Below are 23,572 nucleotides of genomic sequence, written 5' to 3' on the forward strand. Positions count from 1 at the left end.
GGAGGAGATGGGTGGGAGGAGGGGGCTGCTGGGGCCCCTGCATCTCCTGAGGGCCATTTGACCCAGGAAAGGGGTCCGTTCTGTGTTTTGTGACCTGTGGATTCCCGTGGGGCAGGTGGAAGGAGGGACCCGTCCCTCCTTCCCGGGGCCCAGTAGGGCCTCCTTGGACGCAGTCTTGTCTCAGGAAGGAATGCGGGGCGGAATCCTGGCCCCCAAGAGTGTCTGTGCCCTCATCACCAGAACCTGCCACCGTGTCACCTTCGTAGCCCAAGGGACTCGTAACTGAGTTAAGCATCCGAGAGGGGGGGCCGTCCTGGTTACCCGGTGTGCCCAGTCTGATTAATTACAGCAGCTCCCGCGAGAGGGAGACAGAGGGTCAGGGGAGATGGGACGATGGAGTCAACGTGAGGTGGTCCCGTGCTGAGACCCGGGAGCCTTGCGCTCTGGCAGCCGAGTGTCCAGGCCCGGGGCCCGGGCTGTGCAGAAGGAAGGCTGGTCGCTGCCGGAAAGACTGTGGTCTGGGCTCTGAGGTCAGAGGGCGTTGGGGTCAGAGGCGGCCCCGAGGGGAGGCTGGGTGGAGTGAGACCGGCTCAGCAGTTGCCACTCAGCGGGAAGGGAGGAGGGAGACGTCGATGGCCGTGGGGGGGGGGGCGGCGGGGGGGTGGGTAGGGTTGTGCTGCTGTGTCCTGTGCCCCGTGCACTGTGATTGACCTAAATATGTCACCAGCTGGGGGGACAGGCCGGAACACCCACCCTCCCTGGGTCTGGTCGGTATTTCAGGCTCGGGGAGAGAGCCGCGTGGCCTTGCAGGGAGCTGTTCTCTCAGAGAACGGGAGGGAGACGGCCCCAAATGCCAGTTGGGTTTATTTATCCAGACATCTCTGTGCCGCCAGGAGAGGAGGCGCTGGAAGAGGTGGATGTCTCTTTTCCGGGAAGGGGGACGGGCAGATTTGCCTGGCTGCGTCCTAGGGTGTGAATCTGTGAGCCGCTGCCCCGCACTGGCTGGGGGGGGGGGGGGGGGCGCGGTGGTGAGGGCTGGGGGTGCGTTCGTCTCTGTTCTGCAGGGGGCGCACCTGACCCGGGGAGGCCAGGAGACCGAGGGCCAGTCCGGGGCTGAGGTCCCAAGCCTCCATCCTGGGCAGGGCAGGGCAGGGCAGGGCAGGGCCGAGCCGAGGGGGCTTAACCCCCGAGGGTGTTAAGAGAACCTGGCTCTTGGCTGCCCGCGTCTCTGAAACCACCTGCGATGGTGAGCGTGTCTTTTTCTGCTCAGCGCACCAGCGGCTCGTGGGGCGGAATCTGGGTGTCCACACGTGTCCACGTAGGCTTGGCCCACAGTTGCCACGTGGTGGAACCCAGCCACGTGTTGAGCTTCCGCAGGTTGGCCTCCTGGGGAAGGGAGCTCGGGGGTGGCCACGTTAAGTCAAGCGTGGTTTCCTGCCAATGATGCAGGAGGGGCTGACTGCCTGTGGATGGGGGAGGCGTCCGCAGCTGCCTTGACCTTCAGACGGAGCTAGATACACAGAGGCATTTGGGGTGCGTGTGGGTGTTGGGATGGGAAAGCTCGAGAACACCCCAATCTGGGCACTTGTGAGGTGGCCCCCGGGGTACCTGACTTGGCCAGTGGCCACTCCCCCTGGGGGAGAGGTGCCCTCACCCCTGTCCAGGGCTGTCTGCCTGTAAGCACGTGGTGGACAGGACCCCGTGGAGGCTCACCCCGAGGTTCAGCCACTGGCTTATCCAGCGAGTCTTGACCGGGCACCTGCTTAGACCAGGCCCACCACAGGAGGACCACACTGCTCCGAAGCGAGTGCCGTGGGAGGAGGCTGGGCAGTGCTGTGTAGGCACACGGGAGGGCAGGGCTCTCCCACTGCCGGTGTGCAGGCGCCCTCTTGGAAGAGGGTCCCCGGGCCCTACCTGTGTCGGGACCCACCTCCCGAGGGGCCCAAGGGCCAGTGGGGAGCTGTGTCCAGGCCAGCCCCCTGGGGCCAGCATACACAGAAGATGTGCTCACAGGGGCCACCTGATGCCTGCTCTGCCCGGGGTGCGGTTGCTTCATCACGGCAGTGTTCCCTCTGACGAAGCCTGCTGCATAATACGCGCACAGCGGGCGTTTGCTGAGGAAGTTGTGTGCGAGCAGGTGGTCTCTCTGGGCAGCTGGGCTTAGTGTGGGGCCGAGTGGAAGTCTCTGTGGAGGCCGGAGCTCCCGGGCCGGTAACGTGCTAAGCTGTGGGTCCCCGGTCGCCCGAGTACCTCCCAGCCGGTGCCGTGTGTGCCCGGAAACCACAGGTGGGGCTCCCAGTCCTCCTGAGCCCTCAGGGTGGGTCCCCAGGAGCCCCGGTGCAGGGCTGGGGAAGGCTGAGGCCTGACGCGTGGGGGCTGGCGGGTCCGCCGCGCAGGGTGCGGATGTCCCTCGGGTGCCGGAGGCCTCGTGCCAGGGCAGCGGCCCCTCCCCCACCACTGGTGTCCTCGCCGTCGGGCTCCCGGCCAGTCCCGGTGTGTGCGTCCTACAGCTGACACGTCTGCTCCCGCCGCTGGGTGTGCTGCCTGAGAGCTCGCTGGGCCGTCCTTGCTCGCCTGCTGTCCGTTCACCGTGCCTTTCCTGGCTTCTCCTCGGGCCAGGCTGGGCCCTGGGCCTTCACAGACAGTAGACAGACGGGGACCGTGGGCTCGAGCCAGGGGATCCTGCGCGTGAGTGTAGACTTAGAAACGTGGTGTGTTTCTAGCGGTCACGTTTGCTGAGCCTTTATCTGTGGACCTGCATCCCCTCTAGGAATCCCCTCCCAGCACCCTGAGGAGAACCCATGTTGCCCACGTTCCGGTTAGAGCAAACCCATGAGGGAAGTGACAAAATGCCACGTTGAATGTGTGGGGAGCGGTCAGGGAGGTTGCTCTGGGAGGGGAAATGGTGCCTTGAGACTGAGTGGCAGGGAGGGGGCCCCAGCATGTGCAAAGGTCCTGGGGCAGGGTCAGACCGTGGGCCGATCTCTGAAAGGAGATCCCTGTGGCTGGGACCCAAAGAGCAAAGCCGAGGGAAGAGCAGTGAGACACAGCAGGTGAGGCGCAGTGGGGGGCATCGCTTTGGAGGGATTTGCTGAGTGGTTGGATTTTATCGCAAGCCCCTGCCGACTTTTAGGCAGGACGGCGGCAGGAGTGCTGTTTAGAGGTGGATTGGAGGGTGTAAGGGGGCCAGTTAGGAACCATAAACCTGGCTGGCTACCGTGAGCGGGGACACGCGGCTGCCTCGGCAGGGCCGGGGGGGCGGGGCTCAGCTGGGCTTCCCGCAACCCTGGAGCTGGGGCTCTGTGCTCCTGTCACCTGCCTCCCTGGCCCCCTTCCCTTGCTGCCTGGCCCCCGTTGCTGGCTCTGACTCAGAAGTGGCTCTCTGGACCTGGGCAGGGACCACCCTCTCCTCTCCCCTCTGCACGGCTCCCCCTTATGGGGCCTGTTCTGTGTCCAGATTCAGCAGGGCCAGAGGCCTCAGTCTTTGGGGAGACTTAGCTGTGTGGGGGCCACCCTGCTTCACCCCGGGACTGAGGGGGTCTGCGTGGGAGCTGGGAGGGACCGCTCCCTGTAGCGTTGGCGTGTCCTCTTTCTGTGCGGGACCTTCTCCCAACAGGCCTCAGTAGCAGGAGGGGCCCGGAGGGGCCGGCGGGTGCTGGAGGGTGCTGGGCGCAGTTGCCCGGAGCCGGGCGGATCCCAGCGGGGTTAGATGCAAGGGAGGGCCTGGCGCACTGCAAATGCTCACCGAGCAGGTGGACCCCGGCCCTCGCAAACCCGTGTTCTTCCTGAAATCCGGCGAGCCGCGAACAACCCAGGCAGGAGGTGTGGCCAGGCACCCTCGAGGCGGGAGGGTCTTCTGACCTTGGGCCTCTCGGCCTGCCCGTGTGCCGTCTGGACACAGAGCCCTGCCGTCACGCACTGTCCTGCTGCAAGCCGGTCTGCGCTCGGGGCCTCAGGCTGCCGCGCTGACCTTGGCCTGAATTTCGGGGGCTCGGGCTCAGCCCTGTGTCCCCAGGTCTGGGGAGGCAGCCAGGACAGGAAAGGAAGCCTCTGGGTCTCCCCCGGTCCCTCCCTGGCCCCCCCTCCCCCCAGGCCAGCGAGGGTCTCACCATGACTGGCAGCGAGGGGCAGCGGAGGCCTGCACTCCCGCCACTGGTCAGACCCCGGGGGGGTCCTGGCTCTTCCCTGGCTCCAGGCCGCACCTCCGATTTTGGTGAATTAGTCGGTCGCGTTCCTGCGTCTCAGGAAGACCTTTCCAGGACTCGAGCCAAGTGTGGCTTTTCCTGAGTCCACAGGGCTCAGTTCTCCTCGGCGCCAACCCCCCTCACCCGCTCACACGTGCCCCGCGACGCCCGCCCACCCCTCGGACTCACTCCCTGGACGGCGCTGTTCTCACTGTCCGGGTCCCCAGAGGGCCGGCCTTTGTGTGGCTCACTTCTCTGTCACAAGTGTCCTGGTGCGCGAGGCCACGCGCTGGTCCCGTGAAGAGCGGCGAGATACCCGTCCGTCAGGGTGACCGCGAGCGCGGGCCTCCCCACCACTCTGTTCCGTCTTGCTCGGGCCCCAGCTGAGCAGACTTGTTTTGTGACTTTAACTGTTGACTGAAAGGGGGAAGTGGGATCATCGGCCCCCAGCAGATGCCTGTGGAGGAGGCTCTTTCCGGGTCTCGGCCTCGGCAGCACCGTCGGCGTGGGGAGCCGTCTCTCTTCGGGACGTGTTCTCTGGGGGGGCTCGAGGCCGGGCCACGGCACGTGTCGGGGGCTGCCGTGGCCGCGTCCCCGTTGCACCTGCCTCTCCCTGCAGGGCGGTCGGGGTGTCTCATCAGGTGGCTGTGACCTATTTGGATGCGGGGAGCCCAGCCCAGCCCCGCGAGGAGGCAGGTCTTCTGTCCCTCACACCTGTGTGGTCCGTCTGTCTCCGGCGGGTGGCGACCCCTCTAGGAGACGATGCAGAGCCTTGAGAAGTGAGGGCTGGTGTCCGGGGGCAGAGCGGAGACGGCCGAGCTCCGTGCCATCGTGGGGCTGTGACGAGAGCAGGTCCACCGCGTGTCCAGCTCAGAAACGAGAGAGCCGTCTCCACCGTGACTGGGAAATGCAGGAGCCGAGGATTCTCAGGGGGACTCTTGCATTTTGCTGTGATACGAGACTCGGCACAGCCCTCGAGAGTTGAACCAGTTGTCCGCGGCCAGCTGTCGCTCCCCAGGTGTTTATGGGGGACCCGGTGGGGGAGGTGCTCTGAGGGGGGCAGAGACAGCCGGGGCCCGTGAGCCGCTGTGGACCAAATGTCTGCATCCCCCCAGATTCGTGTGTTGAAGGCCTCGCCCTCAGGGTGGGCAGGGTGGGGGGGGGGGGTGGGGGGGTGGGTTAGAGGTGGGGCCCCTGGGAGGTGGTCAGGGTTAGACAAGGTCACCCGGGTGGGGCCCCCAGCCCCCAGCCCCCAGCATGGGTTGGCGCCCTTTCTCTGCGTGCCGTGAAGACGTGGTGAGAAGGTGGCTCCCCCAGGCTCGGCGGGCACCCTGGCCTCAGCCTGCCGGCCTCCGAGCCCTGAGGAATCCGTCTGTTGTTCAGGCCCCACAGCCTGTGTATTTCGTCCTGGCTGCCCGAGCTGAGACCTCGTCCTCGTTACACACAGTCTCAGAAGGGGGAGGCCTCACCTGTGCCTAGAAGCTAGCTGGCGGTCACCCCTGGGCACTGGGGGCGGGGCGGAGGCAGATGGCAGGTGCGGGGGCCTCTGTGGGCCCGAAGTGTATCGTGTCTGGATCTGGGTGTCCGCCGTGTGCTCGCGCAGTGAGGCGTGCGTGCGCTTAGGGTCTGTGCACACGTGCGTGCCCCACTCCGTGGGAGTTTCCTCTCGCTGCCGCACCAGTTTTCCACACACCGAGAGGCTTAAAATAGCGTACTTATTCTCTTACAATTCTGGCGGCCAGAAGTCCAAACCGAGGGTCCCACGTTGGCAGGGCCGTGTTCCCCTGGAGGCCCTAGGGGAGAATCTGTTTCCTCGACTTCACTGGCTTCGAGAAACCGGCGGTCCTTGGCTGCTGGCCCCTTCTGCTACCCTCAAGGCCAGCGGCCTGGCACCTGCCTCTCCTCTCTCTAAGCTCTGACTCTCCTGCTGCCTCTTGGGAGTTTACATGATGGCAGTTTGGGTCTGCCGGGATAACCGGGATACTTCCCATCTCAAGGTCCGCACGTGTATCACATCTGCAGGGCTGCTTTGTCCACGAAGGGACATAGTCCCAGGTGCCAGGAATCAGGTTGGGACATCTTTGCGGACCGTTACCCAGCTTACCACATACTCTAGTTAAAACCACACGTACATGGTTTCGGCTTCCACCCCTGCCAGGAAACGTCAGGTCCTCATTCTGGCTCCCAGGGCTCTGCGCGCCCGGCCCCCCATCTCATCTGTGACTCCTCCCCTCGGCCCGTGGGCCGCTTCTGCCTCAGGGCCTTTGCAAGGCTGTTCCCGAGCCAAGGGACCTGCGGCCCTGATGTCCATCCCCTCCGGGTCCTGGCTGATGGCAGGAGCACCCCGGGGGGCGGGAGCCGCCCGTCTGCCCATCGTAGGGGCTCCGCGCTGTGGCTGCGGCCTCCCGACCACACCTAGTGCACGTGTGCGCCCAGGCGACGTCGGTGGGGTGGCCAGGTGTCCCCAGGATCCCTTCCGCTGGGGCATCCTGTGGGTGCAGTGATTTGGCGAGCTGCTTTTCCCGCGTCCGGTCCGCACCGGACTCCTCGCCGTTGCTTTGCGCCAGCTCCTGCCCCCACCGTGTGAGAGGAGCCCCGGTTAATAGTCCCGCCTGCGGTGTCCCCCGCCCCGTGGCGGAGCAGGAGAGCCGCCGTGGCCCGGCAGCCGCGGGCCGAGCCCTGTGTCCGAGCCCTCCCGTGGTGCCCGCGCCGTCGAGGGGCAGGGTGGACCCGGGCGATGGTCACCTGGCAGCCGTCTCCCTGCAGAGGAGGAGCTCCGCAAGCTGAGGGAAGAAACCAACTCGGAGATGCTTCGGCAGGAGCTGGACCGGGAGCGGCAGCGGCGGATGGAGCTGGAACAGAAGGTCCAGGAGGTGCTGAAGGCCAGGTGAGGAGGGGGCCGAGGCCCCCCGCTGCCCCCGCGGGCGCCTCCTTGCCCCTGAGCCGCCGCGGGGGTCGGGACCCCTTCCTGAGCCACCTGCCGCACGCAGCGACCTCGGGGTTCGCCCGCCGTGGAGGGTCACCCTCATCCCGGCAGCGCCCCTCCGTTCTGGAGGTGACGCCCCGGCTTCTGGGGGGGATGGTGTGGGCCCTGCTGTGGGTGGAGCTGTCCTGGCGCGTGGCCCCCTCGGCACCCCCCACCTCTGCCCGCGAGAGCTGGGCCCCTGCCTCACAGTGCTGCCAGCGAGAAGCGGGTCATTCCGGGGGGGTGTTTGCACGTTCGGAGACCCGTGGTCTCCCTGTCCCTGCAGGCTGGCGGCCTGGCGGACGAGGCCGCTGCTGGGACATCCCCGCCAAGAGCTGGTTCCTCTGTGGGGTGGGCGAGTGCATTGTTGTTGCCGAGTGTCGTCACCAGCTCTGGTTCCGAGGATCCCCCTCAGGCTCCAGGTGCCCCGTGCACGGGGTTTAGTCGGTGGGAAGGCGATGGCCGGACGCTGGCTTCCTGTCAGGTCTTACCCGTTGGTGGTCAGCTCCCGGGAGCTGGGGGCACCTGGCTGTCTTTGGAGGAAAGTCTTTACCCTGCTCTGCAGGCGTTTAGGACAACTCGTGTGTGCTTTGGGGCAGCGTTGAAATCAGGCTGTGTTGCCTGTCCCCACAGGTCAGTGTGGCTGTTCCGGGGTTCTTCGGGACTCCCTGGTGGGGGGAGGCCTCAAGCTTGTCAGGGGAGGGACTCACCCTACTTTGCATTCTGTCCCGGCTGCAAGGCCAGGGCCCCGTCCCAGACATCGGCACATGGGCCTCAGCCAGGACTTTACCTGATGCTGAACTTTCTTACGTGGAAGTCTGTAGACATGCAAAGATTCGATTACATTTTAATTATGCAAAGAGGTGCAGCGAGTCACCTGACCTGGACGGATGCTGGGAGATCCAGGGACTGGCCCTGTCCCCGGGTGCCTTCTCGGCCTGCCGGCCACGGCCAGCCTTCTGTGGCGCGTCACAGCGCCGTCTCCCGGACAGAACGCACTTCTGTCTGGGGCAGATGCGTGTTTGGGTCCAGCCTCGCCCGGAGGCCTTGGCTGGAGGCTGCAGTCCCCCCGGTGGCCTTGAGTGGTGTTTGCCCACGTGTCTGCTCTGTCTGTTTCCCAGCCCCCGCCCAGCCTCACTCCCCAGTCCTTCACCAAAGTCCCCTCCCAGTTCTGAGGACGCAGAGGGACCAGTCTCCCACAGGTCTGCTTGGGGGCCAGCTGGGTGATTATAGTTAAGGAACATCCAGGCCAAGACCCAGGAAGCTAAGGGTCCTGGGGTGCATCGTGGGGCTGCTCCCCTGCTTTATGTGGGGGTGGGGTTTAGGAACCTTCTGGAAACTGAGGCCTGAAGGGGGAGGTACAGGGAGAAGCAGGTTTCATGCAAGAGATGACTTCTTTCTCTCTCTTTTTTTTAAATATTTGTTTATGTTGAGAGAGAGAAAGCATGAGCTAGGGAGGGTCAGAGAGAGGGAGGGAGAGAGAGAACCCCAAGCAGGCTTTGTGCTGTCAGCGCAGAGCCCAGCATGGGGCTTGATCTCACGAACCTTGAGATCATGACCTGAGCTGAAATCAAAGAGTCGGCCGCTTAACCAGCTGCGTGTCCCACAAGTGATGACCTTTTGCACCGTCATCTTGATGTCTGTGTGGGGGTGGGTGAGCATGTGGAGGGGCCCCTGCACGCACCCGCGCTCGCACACACACACACACACACACACACACACCCAAGCTGCAGATGAGCTGTAGGATTGAAACCTGGGGATTAGATTTATGTAAACCTCTGTTTTGGTTTTAAAGAGAATTTCTGAAAAACCATCTTGGTTAAAGCTTATTTATCAGTAGGCAAAGGCCTTTTCCAGTTCGGGGTCCAAAAGCCACGTAGAAACACTGCCCTCCCACCTTGTGCCCGCCTGTGGCCAGGCCTTGCCTGGGACCCTGGCCTCGGGCTCTCCTCTCTGGCCGTTCCTGTGCTGGGCCCCAGGCCATACTGAGCCTTGGTGGGGGCTGCTCTGTGTGTGGGGTGAGATGGACCCCCCAGCCCAGGGAGGGTCGGGGGCAGAGTGAGCCTGGCGCCCAGCCCTGGCATCAAACTTGGAACCTCCCGGGCCTCAGTGCCCTCTGGCCTCGGATGGGTTGCGGATCAGAAAATTGGATTTTCAAAAAGCAATTCAGACACATTCCACTCCAGCCTTGTTTGCCGATCATTGAGCATTAGCAGAGGTTGTTCCGGAATGTTTGAGTGAGTCCACGGGTGTTAGAAATCCAAGGCCCCTTTTTTCCGATTGAGGTCACACGGCTCTTGTTTCCCTGAGGTCACCCCGTTGGTGTCCCCCTTGACCGGGAGCTGCGGGTGGGACCGGGCGCCCCAACGTCTTAGGCTGCGATGTCCTGATGCCCGTCTCCCCGCTGCCCGCCGTCTCCTGTGTCCCGTGCACGTAACAGGCACCGACAGCAGTCCAGGTCTGGTGGGACGAGTTGCCCGGAGTACCCACACCCGTGTCCTCCGGCCTCTCCCAGGGGGCGGCACGCAGTCCGTTACTGTTGAAATGGCTGTTTGTTTCTAGCAGGTAATCGTGTTAGAAAAGTCAGTTAGTGCCTGTGTAAACCGAGCCCAGGACCCCAGAAAGCGGCCACCGGCCACCCGGACCCCGGGCCCACCTGTGGCTCAGGCAGGGCTGTGTCCTTCGCAGTGCATGCCTGGGCCCGGGCTCGGCAGGAGCACATTTGTTAGCGCTTCTCAGGTGGGCTGCGGCTTCCGGAACCTCCAGGCTCACCAGAGACATCCTGGTGTTGAGGCCGTCACCCGTGCCTGGGAGTGGAAGGCACTCCGTCGGGTCCTGGGCGCCTCTCCTGTTCCCAGTAAACCCCTGTCGGTGGGAGCTCTGGGCGTGGACGGCTGTTTGGGCCGCCCGGCCCCCTCCTCCCTGACCGTGGCTCCCTTCTCCGGGACTCCACCTCTGTCTCGTGTGTTCCTCACCCACTGCCTAGCGAGGCTGCAGGCCTCACCCACCCTGCTTGTCTCCCGTCCAGCTCGTCCCCTGCGCCTCCTGCTCGATTCCAGTCGCGGCTTTCAAGCCCGCAAACCAGGTCGGTTCACGGAAGTGTGGCGTGAAATCCCGTCCCCCATCCTTCCCCGAAGCTGAGGGTCTCCAGGCCTGGCATCTCTATCTTGAAAGGGCCCTCTGTGTTCCACCCCGCCCCCCAAGCCCCTGCTGAGTTCTGCCTGGGGCTCCACGCTCCCCACATCCTGGGGTCCCTGCCGGCCTGGGAGCCACAGGAACAGTGCGTTGCGGCCCGGCCAGAGCACCACGCGGGGGCTGGGGGCTGGGGGCTGGGCCGGCTCCATCAGGCCCTTTGGCTGAAAGGTCAGTGGTCAGGGTCTGGCAGGTGGACAGAACTCCAGGCGAGGGCTCTGAGGCCGGGGGACTGCCGTGATCCGTTGTGGCTGGGCCGCAGGGGCAGGAAGCCAGGCAGGTGGCTGGCACGGGCATCACCCAGCCTGTGGCCTTGCACGGGGCTTGCTGAGTGCGTGCGTTGATAAGTGTCTTTTCATTAGCATGCTAGTTAATTAGCGTAAGGGGTATTTATTCGGAACTTAATAAAGAAACAGATGTGTTAGGAGCGCCTGGGTGGCTCAGTCGGTTGAGTGTCTGACCCTTCGGCTCAGCTCAGGATCTCACGGTCCAAGCCCCACATGGGGCTGTGCCGAGGGCGGAGCCTGCTTGGGATTCTGTCTCTCCCCCTCTCTGCCCCTTCCCCCACGCACTTGCTCTCTTTCAAAATAAACAAATGAACTTAAAAAAAAGCAGATGTGTTAATAGGAGAGGAAAGCGTTGCATGTTTATTAGCGATTACTCGGTTGTTAAAAAAACAGCGAAAAAAGCGTGTCCGTCACGAACGCGACTCCGTGAGGCCCGGACGCCGTCACAACGTCTGAGCCGTCAGGTCCCAGTGGAGCCCAGCTGCTTGGAAGGAACGCTTGAGTGCGGTGGGCTCCCTGAGTGCCAGGACTTTGCAGAGCCCGGACTCGCTTGGAACTAACAGGACTCTTGCCCCTTCTCCCCTCCCTTTAAGAACCGAGGAGCAGATGGCTCAGCAACCTCCGAAGGGGCAGGCCCAGGTCAATAACGGAGCAGGTAGGGCCCCCGTGGGCGGCCGGGCCGGGCCGGGCCGGGGTGGGGGTTGGGCCTGTTCCCGGGCACACCTGCCCACGCGGGGTCTCCTTGCGTCGGGCCCCCGTGGGCGGCTCCGGTTGTGAGCTGGCGAGCGGTCACAGCAAATGAGATGTGATTTCATTTTTCTGTAAAGATGCTGCGCGGCACCCGCTCCAGCCCTTCCTGACTGAGAAGTAGTGTCGTCCTCACACTGGCCTCTCGGCCACTGACCTGGGGGCCCCTCCCTGGGTCAGGACACACAAGCCTCTTCTCTGCACCCCCCCCCCGCCGAGCCCTGTTCTTTATCTCGCTCTACCCTTTGTCCTTCCTAACGATGTCCTGGGAGGAAACGGGATTTTCTGTCCAGCTGTCTAGGGATCTGACCCGGGGTGGGCCTGGCCCTCCCATCTCCTGCCGTAGGACCCGTTCCCACAGGCTGACCACTCGTGAGCACCCCCTCTGTGCTGGGAGCTCAGAGTCACGCTGGCAGGGCCTCGGGGTCAGGCCTGTCTCACATACAGCTCAGGAAACTGAGACCCGGGAGGGAAAGCCTCTTCAAGGGGCACCCGCCACGTGGAGGCCCAGACAGGTCCTGTCTTCCAGCGGGGACGTGCAGGTAGGCCGGTCCAGGTACAGGGCCGGCTGCTGTGCCCCTTGGGTCACCGTCTCCCCGGGCCCCTCCACGCTCAAGACCCGGGTTCCAAGCCAGGAGCGGCAGGAGAGACCCCGAGGTCCCGGCTGTGCACCGTGGTTGATGAGTCCCCTGCACGCGTGGGGAGGGTCAGAGAAGTGAAGGGCGGAAAGACCCCAACGCTCTGGGTCCCCAGCCGAGGTCCACTCGGTAGCCCTCGTCACCGGTGCGGTGTGTGGGCAGAGGGAGGGACAGTGGGAGGAGGGGACAGGTGCTCTGCGTGGTGCCCCCCGCCCCGCAGCCAGCACGGAGGGGTCAGCAGCGCCCGAAGCCTGTCCAGGCCACAGGCCCGACGTAGACCTGGGGGTTGGCATACCGGAGCCCCCTGTCTGACTTCACAGTTTTAAAAAAAAGGTTTCTGCATTTTTAAACGGCTGGAAAAAAATGAAAGGAATGTGGATTTCACAATTGAGCATCCATAGTGTGGTTTCATGGGGACGCAGGCGGTCCCATCGGGTCACGTACTGTCCGTGGCTGCTGTCCAGCCGTCCAGGTGGCTGTAGCATTCACTGCTTTGCCCACCTCTGCGTGTGCTGAGCACAGTCCCGCTCCAGGGAGGGGTGAGAGGGCCCCAGACGCTCCCCGTTCCTTTCTTCTCCGAGACCTCTGTTCCCTGTGCCTGGGCGGCCTCTGTGTGCAGACCTGGCCCGGTAGAGTGTCACATGGGACCACGTCCCTGCCCTCCCTCTCCTTAATTGTGGCGGGACAGCGCCCCCTGCGGGTGACTCTGTGCGGAGCACTCAGGGTGCGTGGTTTCCTCCTGGTTTTCTGAATCTGTGAGGTGGGTCCCCTTCTGAAGGTCTTGGTCATGGGGGGCAAAGGCCACGTCCTTCACTGGGGCCCCCACCAGGACACAACCCCTGGGCACACACGTTCCCTGGCCGTCCCTCAGGTCCATGGGGTCCCAGGGGGTGAGCCCCCAGCCAGAGAGAGAAAGGGAGGGCGACCCCGTCCCCGGGGGCAGGCCGTCTGCTGGGGCTGCAGCTGCTCCCCGGGAGGGGGGTGTGACAACAGAGACACCACGGGGTCCGCGGTGGCCGTGTCGGGCCTCGTGGTGGGAGCGGGTCAGGCTCGGCGTCAGGGTGTCCACGCCCCACTGTATCCGTGTTCCTCACCGGGAGCCCCTCCCCGCAGACCGGCGGAGCCAGGGGCTGTGCCCCCGTGTCCAGAAGTGGTTCTACGAGAAGTTTGGGGAGTACGTGGAGGACTTCCGGTTCCAGCCCGAGGAGAGCACGGTGGAGACGGAGGAGCCCCTCAGCGCCCGGAGGTGGGGGCCCTCGGGGGGAGGGGCCTGGGGGGGAGGGGCCCTCGGGGGAGCCAGGCCAGCGCCTCGGGGGAAGCGACAAAGTGGCTGACGCCAGGGCTGGTCCCAGGGCACGGCCACACGCCCTTCCCCAGGGAGCAGGGGCGGGAGCAGGGTCACGTGACAGGCAGCCCCCCCCCCCCCCCCCGCCCCCAGCTCAACACTCTGGGCTTCGTGACAACGGCGTGTGGGGACCATCGTCTTGGGGACTCGGGTTCTGGGACGCGGGCAGGAGACGAGGGGCAGCACCGTAGGTGAGACCCCCCAAGTTAGTGAGCAGCAGTGAGCAGCACCTGGTGTGGGCCCCGTCCCAGGTCATGCTGTGCTCCCCGCGTGGCAGTGGAACATGGCGGTGGGGACGCGGCTGTGCAGGTGCTGGCGCTCACCTCTCTCTCCCTCCCTCTTAGGTTGACGGAAAACATGAGGCGACTAAGTGAGTACCTAGCACGGCCGTGTGGGGCCAGGGGAGCGGGGCCTCGGGGCTGAACTGGACGTCTTTCCAGAAAGATGTTCCTGGAGGTTCCTTAGGAACAAGGCTCCCGTCAGCAGCATGTCCAGCACCCCCCCCCGGCCCCCCCCCCCCCGCCATCCATCTGGAGCAGGACAGGATGAGGCCAGCTCTGCCCGTGTCCTGGACATGTCCCTCTAGGCCTGGAAGCCCCAGTGGAAAGCGGTGTTTCTCCAAGTATTGGCCAGGCCCCGGGCGATGACGAGCACCACCCCCCCCGCCCCGGCTCCCCCTTTCTCCCGTGTGTGGCACAGGCGTGGGGGGGGAGCGGCCAGCTGGCGACTTGCGCAGGGATGGTGCGCGGTGGGTGGCACCAGGGTGGCTGGGAGAGGCCAGCTGGCGGTCAGGCGCCCCAGGAATCCAGGTTGTTCGGGGCCCCCTGCGCTCATGCCCCTTGCGCTGCTGGCTGCCCCCCGGGGTGTGCCTGAGTGCCGGCCTCACCGCGGTCGTTCTGTCCCCAGAGCGTGGTGCCAAACCCGTCACCAGCTTCGTGAAGAACCTCTCTGCCTTATCGGACTGGTACTCCGTCTACACGTCCGCCATCGCCTTCACCGTGAGTCCCCCGGGGTCAGAGACGGTCTGCCAGCCCCCCGGGCGGCCAGCGCGGTCTCCCAGCTGTCCCCAGGGGCGCACTGCCCCTTAGCCGCTCTGGCTGTGCAGTGGGGACTGCGCTGCTACCCGGCCCTGGGTTGTCTTGAGGGCATTGCGGGGGAGGGGGAGCCCCAGACAACCCCTCGGGGCAGCGCCTCAGGAACAGGCCTCTGTCCACACCTCCGTCTGCTCTCCTGGGCGAGTCGGGGAGAGGCTGGTGAGGAGGCTTGTCTGCCCAGGGGCGACCGAGCTCCCTCCCACTGGGCACCTGGGGCTGGGGGAGGCTTCTGGCCTGGGGGCCCAGCTGGGCCTCTGCAAGCCCAGTCCTGGGGAAGGGGTGGGAGAGCAGCAGGCCGGCATCACGGCCTGCTCTGGGCAAAGGGGACTCGCCACCCCAGCCCGAATCGTCCTGCCCTAGCTGGCCCCAGCCCCGTGCAAGGAGACCCTCCCATCACTGGCAGGGGGACCGTGGCCAGAGAGGGGCAGCCCCATGTCTGCATTTTGGAAGGTTCTGAGGCTGCCCTAAAGCCCACAGCCCGGTGCCAGCCCCGGGGGGAGAAGGGCATTTTGCTCCTTTACAGAGAATAGGACTCGGACGCGGGGCCCCGGCCCCGCCTTCATCCCGGAGGCTCCCCCTTCACAGGCCCTTTGCCCCTCGAGGCCTTTGATAGTGGTCCTGCCTGTGTGTTATCACCAAGAGACGTGCCCGCCATTCAGGCCCTCCTTCCTGGCCTCCTGGGCCTGAAACCCCCCGCACTCCACTCTCTGCCCTGTCTGAACGTCTGTTGTGTGCCAGGCACATGGCACGTCGTGGGCTCTCAGCCAGCGGTCGGCCACCTCGCCTGGCCGTGCTGAGTCCTGGCGGGGCTTCGAGCTCTTCCCGGGGGAGCCGCGCCTGGGGCCGGCAGGGGCCCGTGCCCATCCCGGGCCACGTCCGGTAGCTGCCTCCCCGGGGCGCCCCCTCCCTGCACACCCAGAGCGGCCCTTGGTGCCACCCCTGGGAACCCCTGCTGAGAAAGCAGCTCTTCCCGGGGCCTCCCCGTCACGCACTCCCTCCTTTGGAGAGCCGCTGGGGGCCTGGGCGCCCACCTCCCATCGTGGCCTGGCGGGGCGGGGGGTCGGGGGGAAGGAGGAGGGGGTGGCCTGTCCGGGTGCCTGACCGTCTCCCTCCTACCCGCAGGTGTACATGAATGCCGTGTGGCATGGCTGGGCCATCCCCATGTTCTTATTTCTAGCAATTCTGAGGTTATCCCTCAATTACCTCATAGCCAGGTGAGCGTGCTGGTTTGCCCGTGCACGTGGAGGTGCCGTCTCCCTGAGCCGGGGCGCCTCGCACACAGGTGTCTGGGGGTAGTCCTGTGATGGGCGGGGCTCCCGAGCCCCCAGGAGGATGCCCGCCCCCACCCGGCTCGCTGGAGCCAGCGGCGGGTGATCTTCGAGCTCCCCGGCGGCTCTTCCGGAAGGCCGGCGGGTGCCCGCGGGCAGCTGCCCCCGCTCAGTGATGGTAGCCCAGGGGCCTTGACGGGGCTGCAGAGTCTTTGTGCCCTGGGGGAGGGGGGGGGGTCCTGGCATTCAGAGTGAGGGTCCTTGCAATCGCCAGCCCCAAGCAACATGCCCCGTCTTTCCTTCGCGCCCTTGTGAGCACCTTCTGGGGGGCTCGGTCGGGATGCCCCCCGTCCCCAGGCTGCCTGGTGTGTCTGAACATGCGGTTGCCCCAGCAGTGAACGTCCCTCCAGAGGAGAGCCCCCGTGTTCCAGATTTGTACGCAGCCGTTCAAAAGTTCACACTTCCGCATACGAGTGTTCCTAGCTGCATCTCGGTGCCTGCTTGAGCTGGTTCATTTGAAAATGTTTTTGTAGGGAAGCAAATCTTTACGTACTCGTGAGGGCGTCCTCTGTCCCCAGGCGAGGCATGGTCGGCTAAAGTACTTGCTGTCACTGCTGCGGTGACTTACTTTGAAAGACCTGTCGCTTCTGGGCCCCCGGGGGAGGGGCCGGTGAGGGTGACCTTGAATTGTCCATTCTCAAGGGCCAGGGGGCAGCCCTGGTGGGCACGGCAGCAGACGGCAGAGGGTCTCCGCAGCCCCTTCTGTCCCGCACTCCTTCCCGGTCGGGAGCACGGGGCTGGGGATCTGAGGTCCTCCCTCTAACGGCACCAGCTGTTAAAGGCCCGTGATTGTCTCCTCTTGACCAGGGGCTGGAGGATACAGTGGAGCATCGTGCCTGAAGTGTCTGAGCCCGTGGTAAGTCCTGGGAGGGCAAAGGTCTCGGTCTCCACCCGGTCGGGCCTCGACCCGTTGGCAGCGTGGGTTCCCTGAGGCCTCCAGCAGCAGCTGTGCGGATGCCCTGGGGAGCCCTGCCTGGCAAGTCAAGGTCGGGGAGCGGAAAGCCAGCACCCCCCGGGCACGGAGCGCTGGACGGCCACACTATGGCCCCTTGCCGGCCGACACCCCAAGTGCCCCTTGCTGGCCCAGGCTTGGCGGCAGGGGAAGCAGGCCCGTCCTGACCCTTCCCAGCTGGGATGTGATCCGCTAGAGGGAGGTACGGAGGGGGCTGTCACGGTGTCTCGCGGCCCTCCATCTGATTTTATAAATAAAGTTTTATTGGCATGTAGCCTTCCCCTTTCACGTACACACTGCTGCGGATGCTTCGGGGCAGCAACGGCCGGGTTTAGTAGCTGTGGCAGGGACCGCATGGCCCCCGGAGCTACAGGTGTTTATTCTCCGGCCCGTTACAGAAAGTTCGCTGACCTGCTCCAGCGGGAGACTCTGGCCGTGGGGTGGAGCTGCAGGCATGGGCGGGAGCTGGCAGTAGGGGTGCTGGGTGCAGTGGTGCCACAGGGGTCAGGGCTCGGGGAGGGAGTCTCGGGGGCGGCAGGCCTGTGCCTGCTGGGCCCCGGTGCCCAGGACGCCCTTGGGAGGCTCTGGTTGAATGAGCTCAGACGAACAGGATGAGGTCAGCCCCCCCCCCCGCCTCAGTTTCCCTTACTGCAAAGTGAGGGGCGGAGGGCTCTGTGCACGTTTGAAGACGACCCGTCAAGGTGCGATCCCTGCCGCTGCCCACCGTCCTCCCGGGCACCAGAGTGGTGTCTGCCAGGCCAGCCAGCCCATGCCGTGCGGGGGCAGCAGAGTGACCCTGTTCCCGGGGCTGGGAGGCCCCTGTGCTGTTCTTGTGACTCATTCCTCTGAGCTGCTCAGTTTCGGAGGAAATTCTCTCCCGTCTGGCTGCAGGAGCCTCCGAAGGAGGACCTGACTGTGTCTGAGAAGTTCCAGCTCGTCCTGGATGTCGCCCAGAAAGCCCAGGTACTTCCCCCTCTCGGGGTCCGGTCTGGGGGCGCCTCTGTGTCAGCGTCGCCCAGCGGGGGCCCCCAACGCCCCAGGCCTGGCTTGTCTGTTGTCAGCGGACCTGCCGTCAGCCTGCCCTTTGGCCCCGAGGCAGCACCCGACACAACCCTGGTTGGCGGGAGGGCCTTCCCGGTCGAGGCTGTCGGCTGGCACCCCCTGGAGGGTGGAGCCCCTACCCGCCGGGCCGAGCTGTCTCCAGGAGGGGCGTGGCCCGGGACATCCGTGTCAGTGCGTCAGCCTGGGCTTTGCACCGGACCCGCCCCCTCCCCCGTCTTCGGCCCGCGAGTGGCTGTGTCACCCGGCCGTGGCCACACGGGGGCTGGACCTCTCTGGCCGGCCCGTGAACCCGGCCCTCCTGACGTGGCCGTGTGGACGGGGACCTGTTGTGATTGTGGCTTCTTCGCACAGAACCTCTTTGGCAAGATGGCCGACATCCTGGAAAAGATCAAGAAGTGAGTGATGGGCCCCCAGCCCGCGGCCTCGGGGGTGTGGCCCGCCCCCCGGCTGAGCCCCGCTCTCCCTTCCAGCCTGTTCATGTGGGTCCAGCCTGAGATCACGCAGAAGCTGTACGTCGCTCTGTGGGCCGCCTTCCTCGCCTCCTGCTTCTTCCCCTACCGCCTGGTGGGACTGGCCCTGGGTAAGGAGGTGCCTCGTCCCGGGTCGGGGGTGAGTGTGGCACAGGGTGCCCGGGCTGCTTCCCACCAGAGCGCGTGCCACGTGCCTCCCGGAGGCCAGCTGTTCGCGCTCACTGGCTCTCCTCCCTCTGGGCCTCATCCGATGGCTTCTCATGAGGTGTTTACACTTGGGAGACACGAGGCCCATCGCACCCTAGACACGTGGCGGTTGTTTCTTAAATCAAGCTCACGCTCTACTCCCGAAGAGCTGGTAGACCCGAAGGCCCACAAGGGCTGCGCGGGGTCAGGCCGAGGGAAGAGAGACATAGGGCTGGGGAGGGGGTGTCGTGGGGAGCGGTGGCCTCCGTCCTGTGCGGGGCGGAGGCTCGGGCAGAGGGGGAGGTTTCGGAGGTTTGTTTTGTGCGGGTCCAGAACAGCCCTTGGCCGGGGTGGAGCGGGGAGAGCACTGAGGGGCATGGGGCAGGTGGGAGGGCCGGGCCTGTGGGGCCTTGGGCTGTGGTGGGACCTGTGGATGGACGGGATGGTCAGGGCGGGGGCGGGGTTTGTGCCGAACTGCTGGGCAGGTGATATTGCTGTAGTGATAGTGAGGCATGAGGGATGGGGGAGGGGCGGGGGGGGGGCAGCTGGAGGCGGGGCGTTGAGGGTTTTAATTCCAGGGTGGGGCGTGTGCAGAATCCAGGCCACAGATCTGGATGTGCAGGACGTGGCCTTTGTCCGTATTTCAAACCGTGGGGGTGGCAGGAGGACTTGAACCCCTCGTGGGTTCACTGGGACCCCTGCCCCCGGCCTCTGCAGGGCAGGGAGGAAGGTGTGGGCGGGTGTGGAGGCTGAGGCCGAGGCCATGGTCCTGAGGCTGCCCCTGGCCAGACCCTGACTCCTGACCTGTCTCGGGCCTTAGGGTCCCTGGCCTGGAGCGGGCACCGGCCTGGCTGCAGTGCACGGGTGGGGCTGGGTCCGAGCGGGGGCGTCGAGCGCAGCGGCCACGTGGTTCGGGGGTCTCACGGAATGGGGGCCGTCCCCACCTGCCCGCGGCCCCCCAGCACGCCGCCGCAGCCCTGGTCTTTGGTTGGCGCTCTCCCTGCAGGCCTTGCCAGGAAAGCCAGGGCTGGCAGATGGCGTGGCCTTGGGGGAAGGGACTGGCACCAGCAAAAGTAAAATGCCCTCGGTGCCGTTACTCAGGGGCCTGGGCCGGGGTGCGAACCCTCTGACCCCGAGTGGGAGCGGGCCCACCGGGTCAGAGGGCGGCAGGCCGGAGTGGGTCCCTTCATGTCATTCTCGGGGGTCGTAACTTGTTTGGGAGCCGGGTTGATTGGCAGCAGCCGGAGTGGACCCCCCTTCGGCTGGGGTCTCCTGGCCCTCTTGCTTCTCCCGCCCTGCGCCAGCCCCCCCCGCCCCCCGCCCCGGGTTCTGCGAGGCCCTCCGTGTGCCCTGGCGCTCTGTCCTCCGCGGGCCGGGGTGCGGGGCCGCCGTGCCGAGGGGACGGACGTGGCCACGGTCCTGGTCCCGGGTGGGATGGGACTGTGTCTTCCCGTCCCCAGGACTCTACGCCGGGATCAAGTTTTTCCTCATCGATTTTATCTTCAAACGCTGCCCGAGACTGCGAGCCAAATACGACACCCCCTACATCATCTGGAGGAGCCTGCCCACCGACCCGCAGCTCAAGGAGCGTTCCAACGCCGCCGTGTCTCGCCGGGTAGGCCGGGCTCGGGCCGCTTGCCGCTCCCCGTGCACGGGGAGGCCAGCGTCTGTCCCGTGGGACAGTGGGGCTGTGGGGCTTTCCCTGCCACCCGGCACTGCTCTTTCGGACGGCCCATGAGCCCTGGGGTTGGAGGCCCCCACCCGCCGCAGGGCCCCTCAGGGCCCCTCCCACAGACTTGAGCCAGGCGGGCCCCCGGGCCAAGGGCAGGCGCAGTACAGGGTGTTGGTCGCGGCTACCCAGAGCCTGGGGGCCTTGGGAGGAGGGACCCCTGGGGGCTGCTGTCCAGCCCTTCCGTTCCCCGGCTCTGAGGCTCAGGCCTACCTCGTGCCCATACGCCAGTACCGGGCCTGTTCTCGTTCACGGTGGAAGGCGCAGGGTGTTGGGCCCTGCGTCCCAAGTCGGGGCACAGAGGACCAGCTGGCCTAGGTGTTCTCCTCCGTCTCGGATGAGGGGGGGACGTTCAGGGTCTCGGGGAGGTCTAGGAAGCCTTCCTGAAGGAGGGGACTTGGATTTCTGAGTCTTGTGTGTAAGCGTCCTCTGAGGACAAGGTGTCTGGTGACCCGCTGATGGGAGGGGAGCTCTGGGTCAGTGTGGGTCAGGCTCTAGGACAGCAACGCCTGTTGGGAGCCCGGGCTCCTTATTAGGGGTGAAGCTTGTGTGTGTACGAGCAGCTGAGCCAGCGACGGGCCCCGGGTGTGGGGGTGAGGGTGAGGCGGGCAGCCTGGCTCCCCGAGGGCATGGGAGGAGACGAGGGGTTCATCCTAGCCCTGGGGTGGTTGGGGAGAAAAGGCCTTCATGGGGGTCAAGACCACTTAGTGCTGGCCAGTGTCCCGAGAGACTGAGGGGAGCCAGGGGGCGGGTTCCCTGGAGGAGGGGGGACCCCAGCGGGGTGTCCGTGTGTGGCTGCTTGCGGCTCTGCTCAACCTCCGTGTTTGTGACCTCACGTCACGGGGACCCCCTTTTTCTCTCGGTCCCACGTGTGTCTGTTGTCTCCTCTCTGGCCAGCCGCCAGGGCACGACTGGGTACGGTGTCCATCTGGAAGCTGTGTCGTGACCATCTGACTTTTTTTTTTAATTTTTTTTTTTAACGTTTATTTATTTTTGAGACAGAGACAGAGCATGAATGGGGGAGGGTCAGAGAGAGAGGGAGACACAGAATCCGAAGCAGGCTCCAGGCTCCAGGCTCTGAGCGGTCAGCACAGAGCCCGACGCGGGGCTCGAACTCACGAGCCGTGACATCATGACCTGAGCCGAAGTCGGACGCTCAACCGACCGAGCCACCCAGGCGCCCTACCATTTGACTTTTTAATGTTGCTTTCAGTGGCCTGCCCCTCGACCACGTCCTGTTTCCCAAATGTGGAGAATGGGCTGCGTGCGCTGGGGACGGGCTCAGCTTGGCCTTCAGGAGTGGGGACCGTGCTGGGGAGACGGGGGGTCTCCCCGCTGTGGTGGGGCTGTTCTGCCCTCGCGGGGTGAGGGGCGGCCCCTGGAGGGGCTCTTAGGGGGACCGCGCTCCCCCATCTGGGCACACGTGGCTGCGCCTCCTGTACGATGACAGCCGGCAAGGGCGGGGGGCTGCGCGCGCCCCAGTCCCTGCCGACCCGGAGTGGCTGATGGGCACGCGTGTGCTCTCGGCAGCTGCAGACGGCCTCCTCGCGGAGCTACGTATCCAGCGCGCCCGCTGGCCTGAGCAAGGATGAGGACACCGGTCGCTTCCACGGTACCAAGAAAGGCAATTTCCACGAGATCTTTAACCTGACAGAGAACGAGCGGCCGCTGGCGGGTACGTGCGCGGAGTCCGTGACCCGCCCTGGCCTGGGGTGGGGGGGGTGCGGCTGGCCCCTATGCTGGGGGCCCTCGGCAGGGACAGCCCCGGGGGCTCGGAGGGCCGCTCTGGGTGGGCAGGCGGCAGAGCCGGGTGTGCTCCTGGCCCACACGGGGCCCCCCCTTTCCCGCGGCAGATGGTTTAGCAGCAGAAATCCAGGGGGTCCCCCAGAGCGCGGCTCAGAGCCGTCCCCAGTTTGAGCGTCACCTGTGCTGCCCCGGCTCGCCCTGGCCGTGACCTGTCTGGAGAGCCGTGTGGTGGGAGGCAGCCGGGGGCACTGGTCCCTGGTCAGCCTCCCAGGAAGGGCCTGCCCTGAACTCCTGACCCGGTGGGCGCCCAGAGAGCTGGGTTCTAGAACTGCCTGGCGGTCTGTAGCGTGTGGTGACCAGCTGCGGAAGAAAACCGTAGAGACCCGACCTTTGACCTCCTCCTGGCCCCTCGTCCTGCAGACCCAGGATGTGCAAATGTGCTTGCCGGGAAGGCGGGGGTGGGGGGGGCGCCCTGCCTTCCTCCCGGGGCGTTACCGGTGGCGGGGAGCGTGTGTCGGTGTGTCTGTGGAAAGCCCGGGGTGACGGGCTCCCACGGTGAGTGGGACAGGAGATCACGGTCGCTTCCGTCCCCGCTAGTGTGCGAGAACGGTTGGCGCTGCTGCTTGATTAACCGGGACCGGAAGATGCCCACAGACTACATCCGCAACGGGGTCCTGTACGTGACGGAGAAGTGAGTGCCTCCGGGGACTGGGCCGCGGCCGCGCTGCGCTGGGTGCCGGGCCTCGAGTGGCGGGCCCGCGGCTGCACTTGCTCTGCTTTCGGGGAAAGGCTTTGCTTCTCCCCGAGAACGAGACCGGACGGAGAGCTTACCCCTGGGGGTGGCGGGGGGGGGGCCCTCTGCCAGGTGTAGGGGCAGGAAGAGGGGCTCCGGGGTGGGACCTGTTCTCAGCCCCGCGGGCCCTCGGCCGCCCTGCCCCCGCACTCACGGCCGCGGCCACGGGCCACGCCTCCCTCTCTGCCCCTCGCTGAAGGAACGGGCCTCGGGGACATTCTTGCTTCTGGTTGCACAGCGCGAGGATGCCTGGCATCCTTTTAACGTCAGCCACAGTCAGGTTCCGTGTAGGGCGGTGGATTCAGTCTGTAAAAACTGTGAAATCCTCTCTCTCAAAGTGAGGCCTTCCGTAAAAGGCCGGTGCATGGCGACAGGTGGGAGGGGCCCTCTGGGGGTCGCCCTCGCCCCCTGGGGACCGCGGTGGCGGCGGCCTGGACGGGGCATCCCCGGTCAGTTGCTGGGTTACGCCCCCGTTGCTTTCTCCCCCGGTAGTTACCTGTGCTTCGAAAGCTCCAAGTCCGGTTCTTCCAAGAGGAACAAAGTCATCAAGCTGGTGGACATCACCGACATCCAGAAGGTCGGTTGGGCCCCCTCCACCCTTCTCCTCGCCCCCTCCCGCGTCGGGAAGAGGAGGCCGTAGGGCCGTGAGGCGGCTGGGCCCAGCCGCGTGAGTTCACAGCGCCAGGCTGGTGCCAGCAGGGAGCTTTGCTGGCCTCGTTCCTGGCCACGGCAGGGCTCCCCTTCTGGAAGGCCTCCACGCAGAGCCCCCTGGGCTCCCGTCAGTGTCCGTGTGCCACGACGGGCCTCTCCCACCTCCTCACAGGTCTGCGCCGGGCGCTCTCCCCCAGATGGGT

At 65.6% G+C, this 23,572-nt stretch overlaps 1 protein-coding gene across 6 annotated transcripts in view; it reads left to right on the plus strand.

Annotated features, from left to right (window-relative positions):
* Positions 1-23,572, plus strand: part of GRAMD4 (GRAM domain containing 4) — a 74,423-nt gene that overhangs the window by 47,267 nt on the left and 3,584 nt on the right. For 5 of the 6 annotated variants that reach the window (XM_047065022.1, XM_047065024.1, XM_047065023.1 and 2 more), the window contains 14 exons: positions 6,951-7,071; positions 11,222-11,283; positions 13,127-13,259; positions 13,703-13,728; positions 14,265-14,356; positions 15,575-15,666; positions 16,588-16,636; positions 17,624-17,695; positions 18,146-18,189; positions 18,265-18,374; positions 19,911-20,065; positions 21,710-21,854; positions 22,523-22,616; positions 23,211-23,295. In XM_047065022.1, the coding sequence (XP_046920978.1) occupies positions 6,951-7,071; positions 11,222-11,283; positions 13,127-13,259; positions 13,703-13,728; positions 14,265-14,356; positions 15,575-15,666; positions 16,588-16,636; positions 17,624-17,695; positions 18,146-18,189; positions 18,265-18,374; positions 19,911-20,065; positions 21,710-21,854; positions 22,523-22,616; positions 23,211-23,295 (1,280 nt within the window). The remainder of the gene's footprint in view (positions 1-6,950; positions 7,072-11,221; positions 11,284-13,126; positions 13,260-13,702; positions 13,729-14,264; positions 14,357-15,574; positions 15,667-16,587; positions 16,637-17,623; positions 17,696-18,145; positions 18,190-18,264; positions 18,375-19,910; positions 20,066-21,709; positions 21,855-22,522; positions 22,617-23,210; positions 23,296-23,572) is intronic. The other variant, XM_047065025.1, reaches the window with a different exon arrangement.

The sequence above is a fragment of the Lynx rufus genome, unplaced genomic scaffold (genome assembly GCF_022079265.1).
Source record: "Lynx rufus isolate CCGP_SWC_20201006 ecotype Redwood Valley unplaced genomic scaffold, mLynRuf1.p SCAF_7, whole genome shotgun sequence".
Classification (NCBI taxonomy): domain Eukaryota; kingdom Metazoa; phylum Chordata; class Mammalia; order Carnivora; family Felidae; genus Lynx; species Lynx rufus.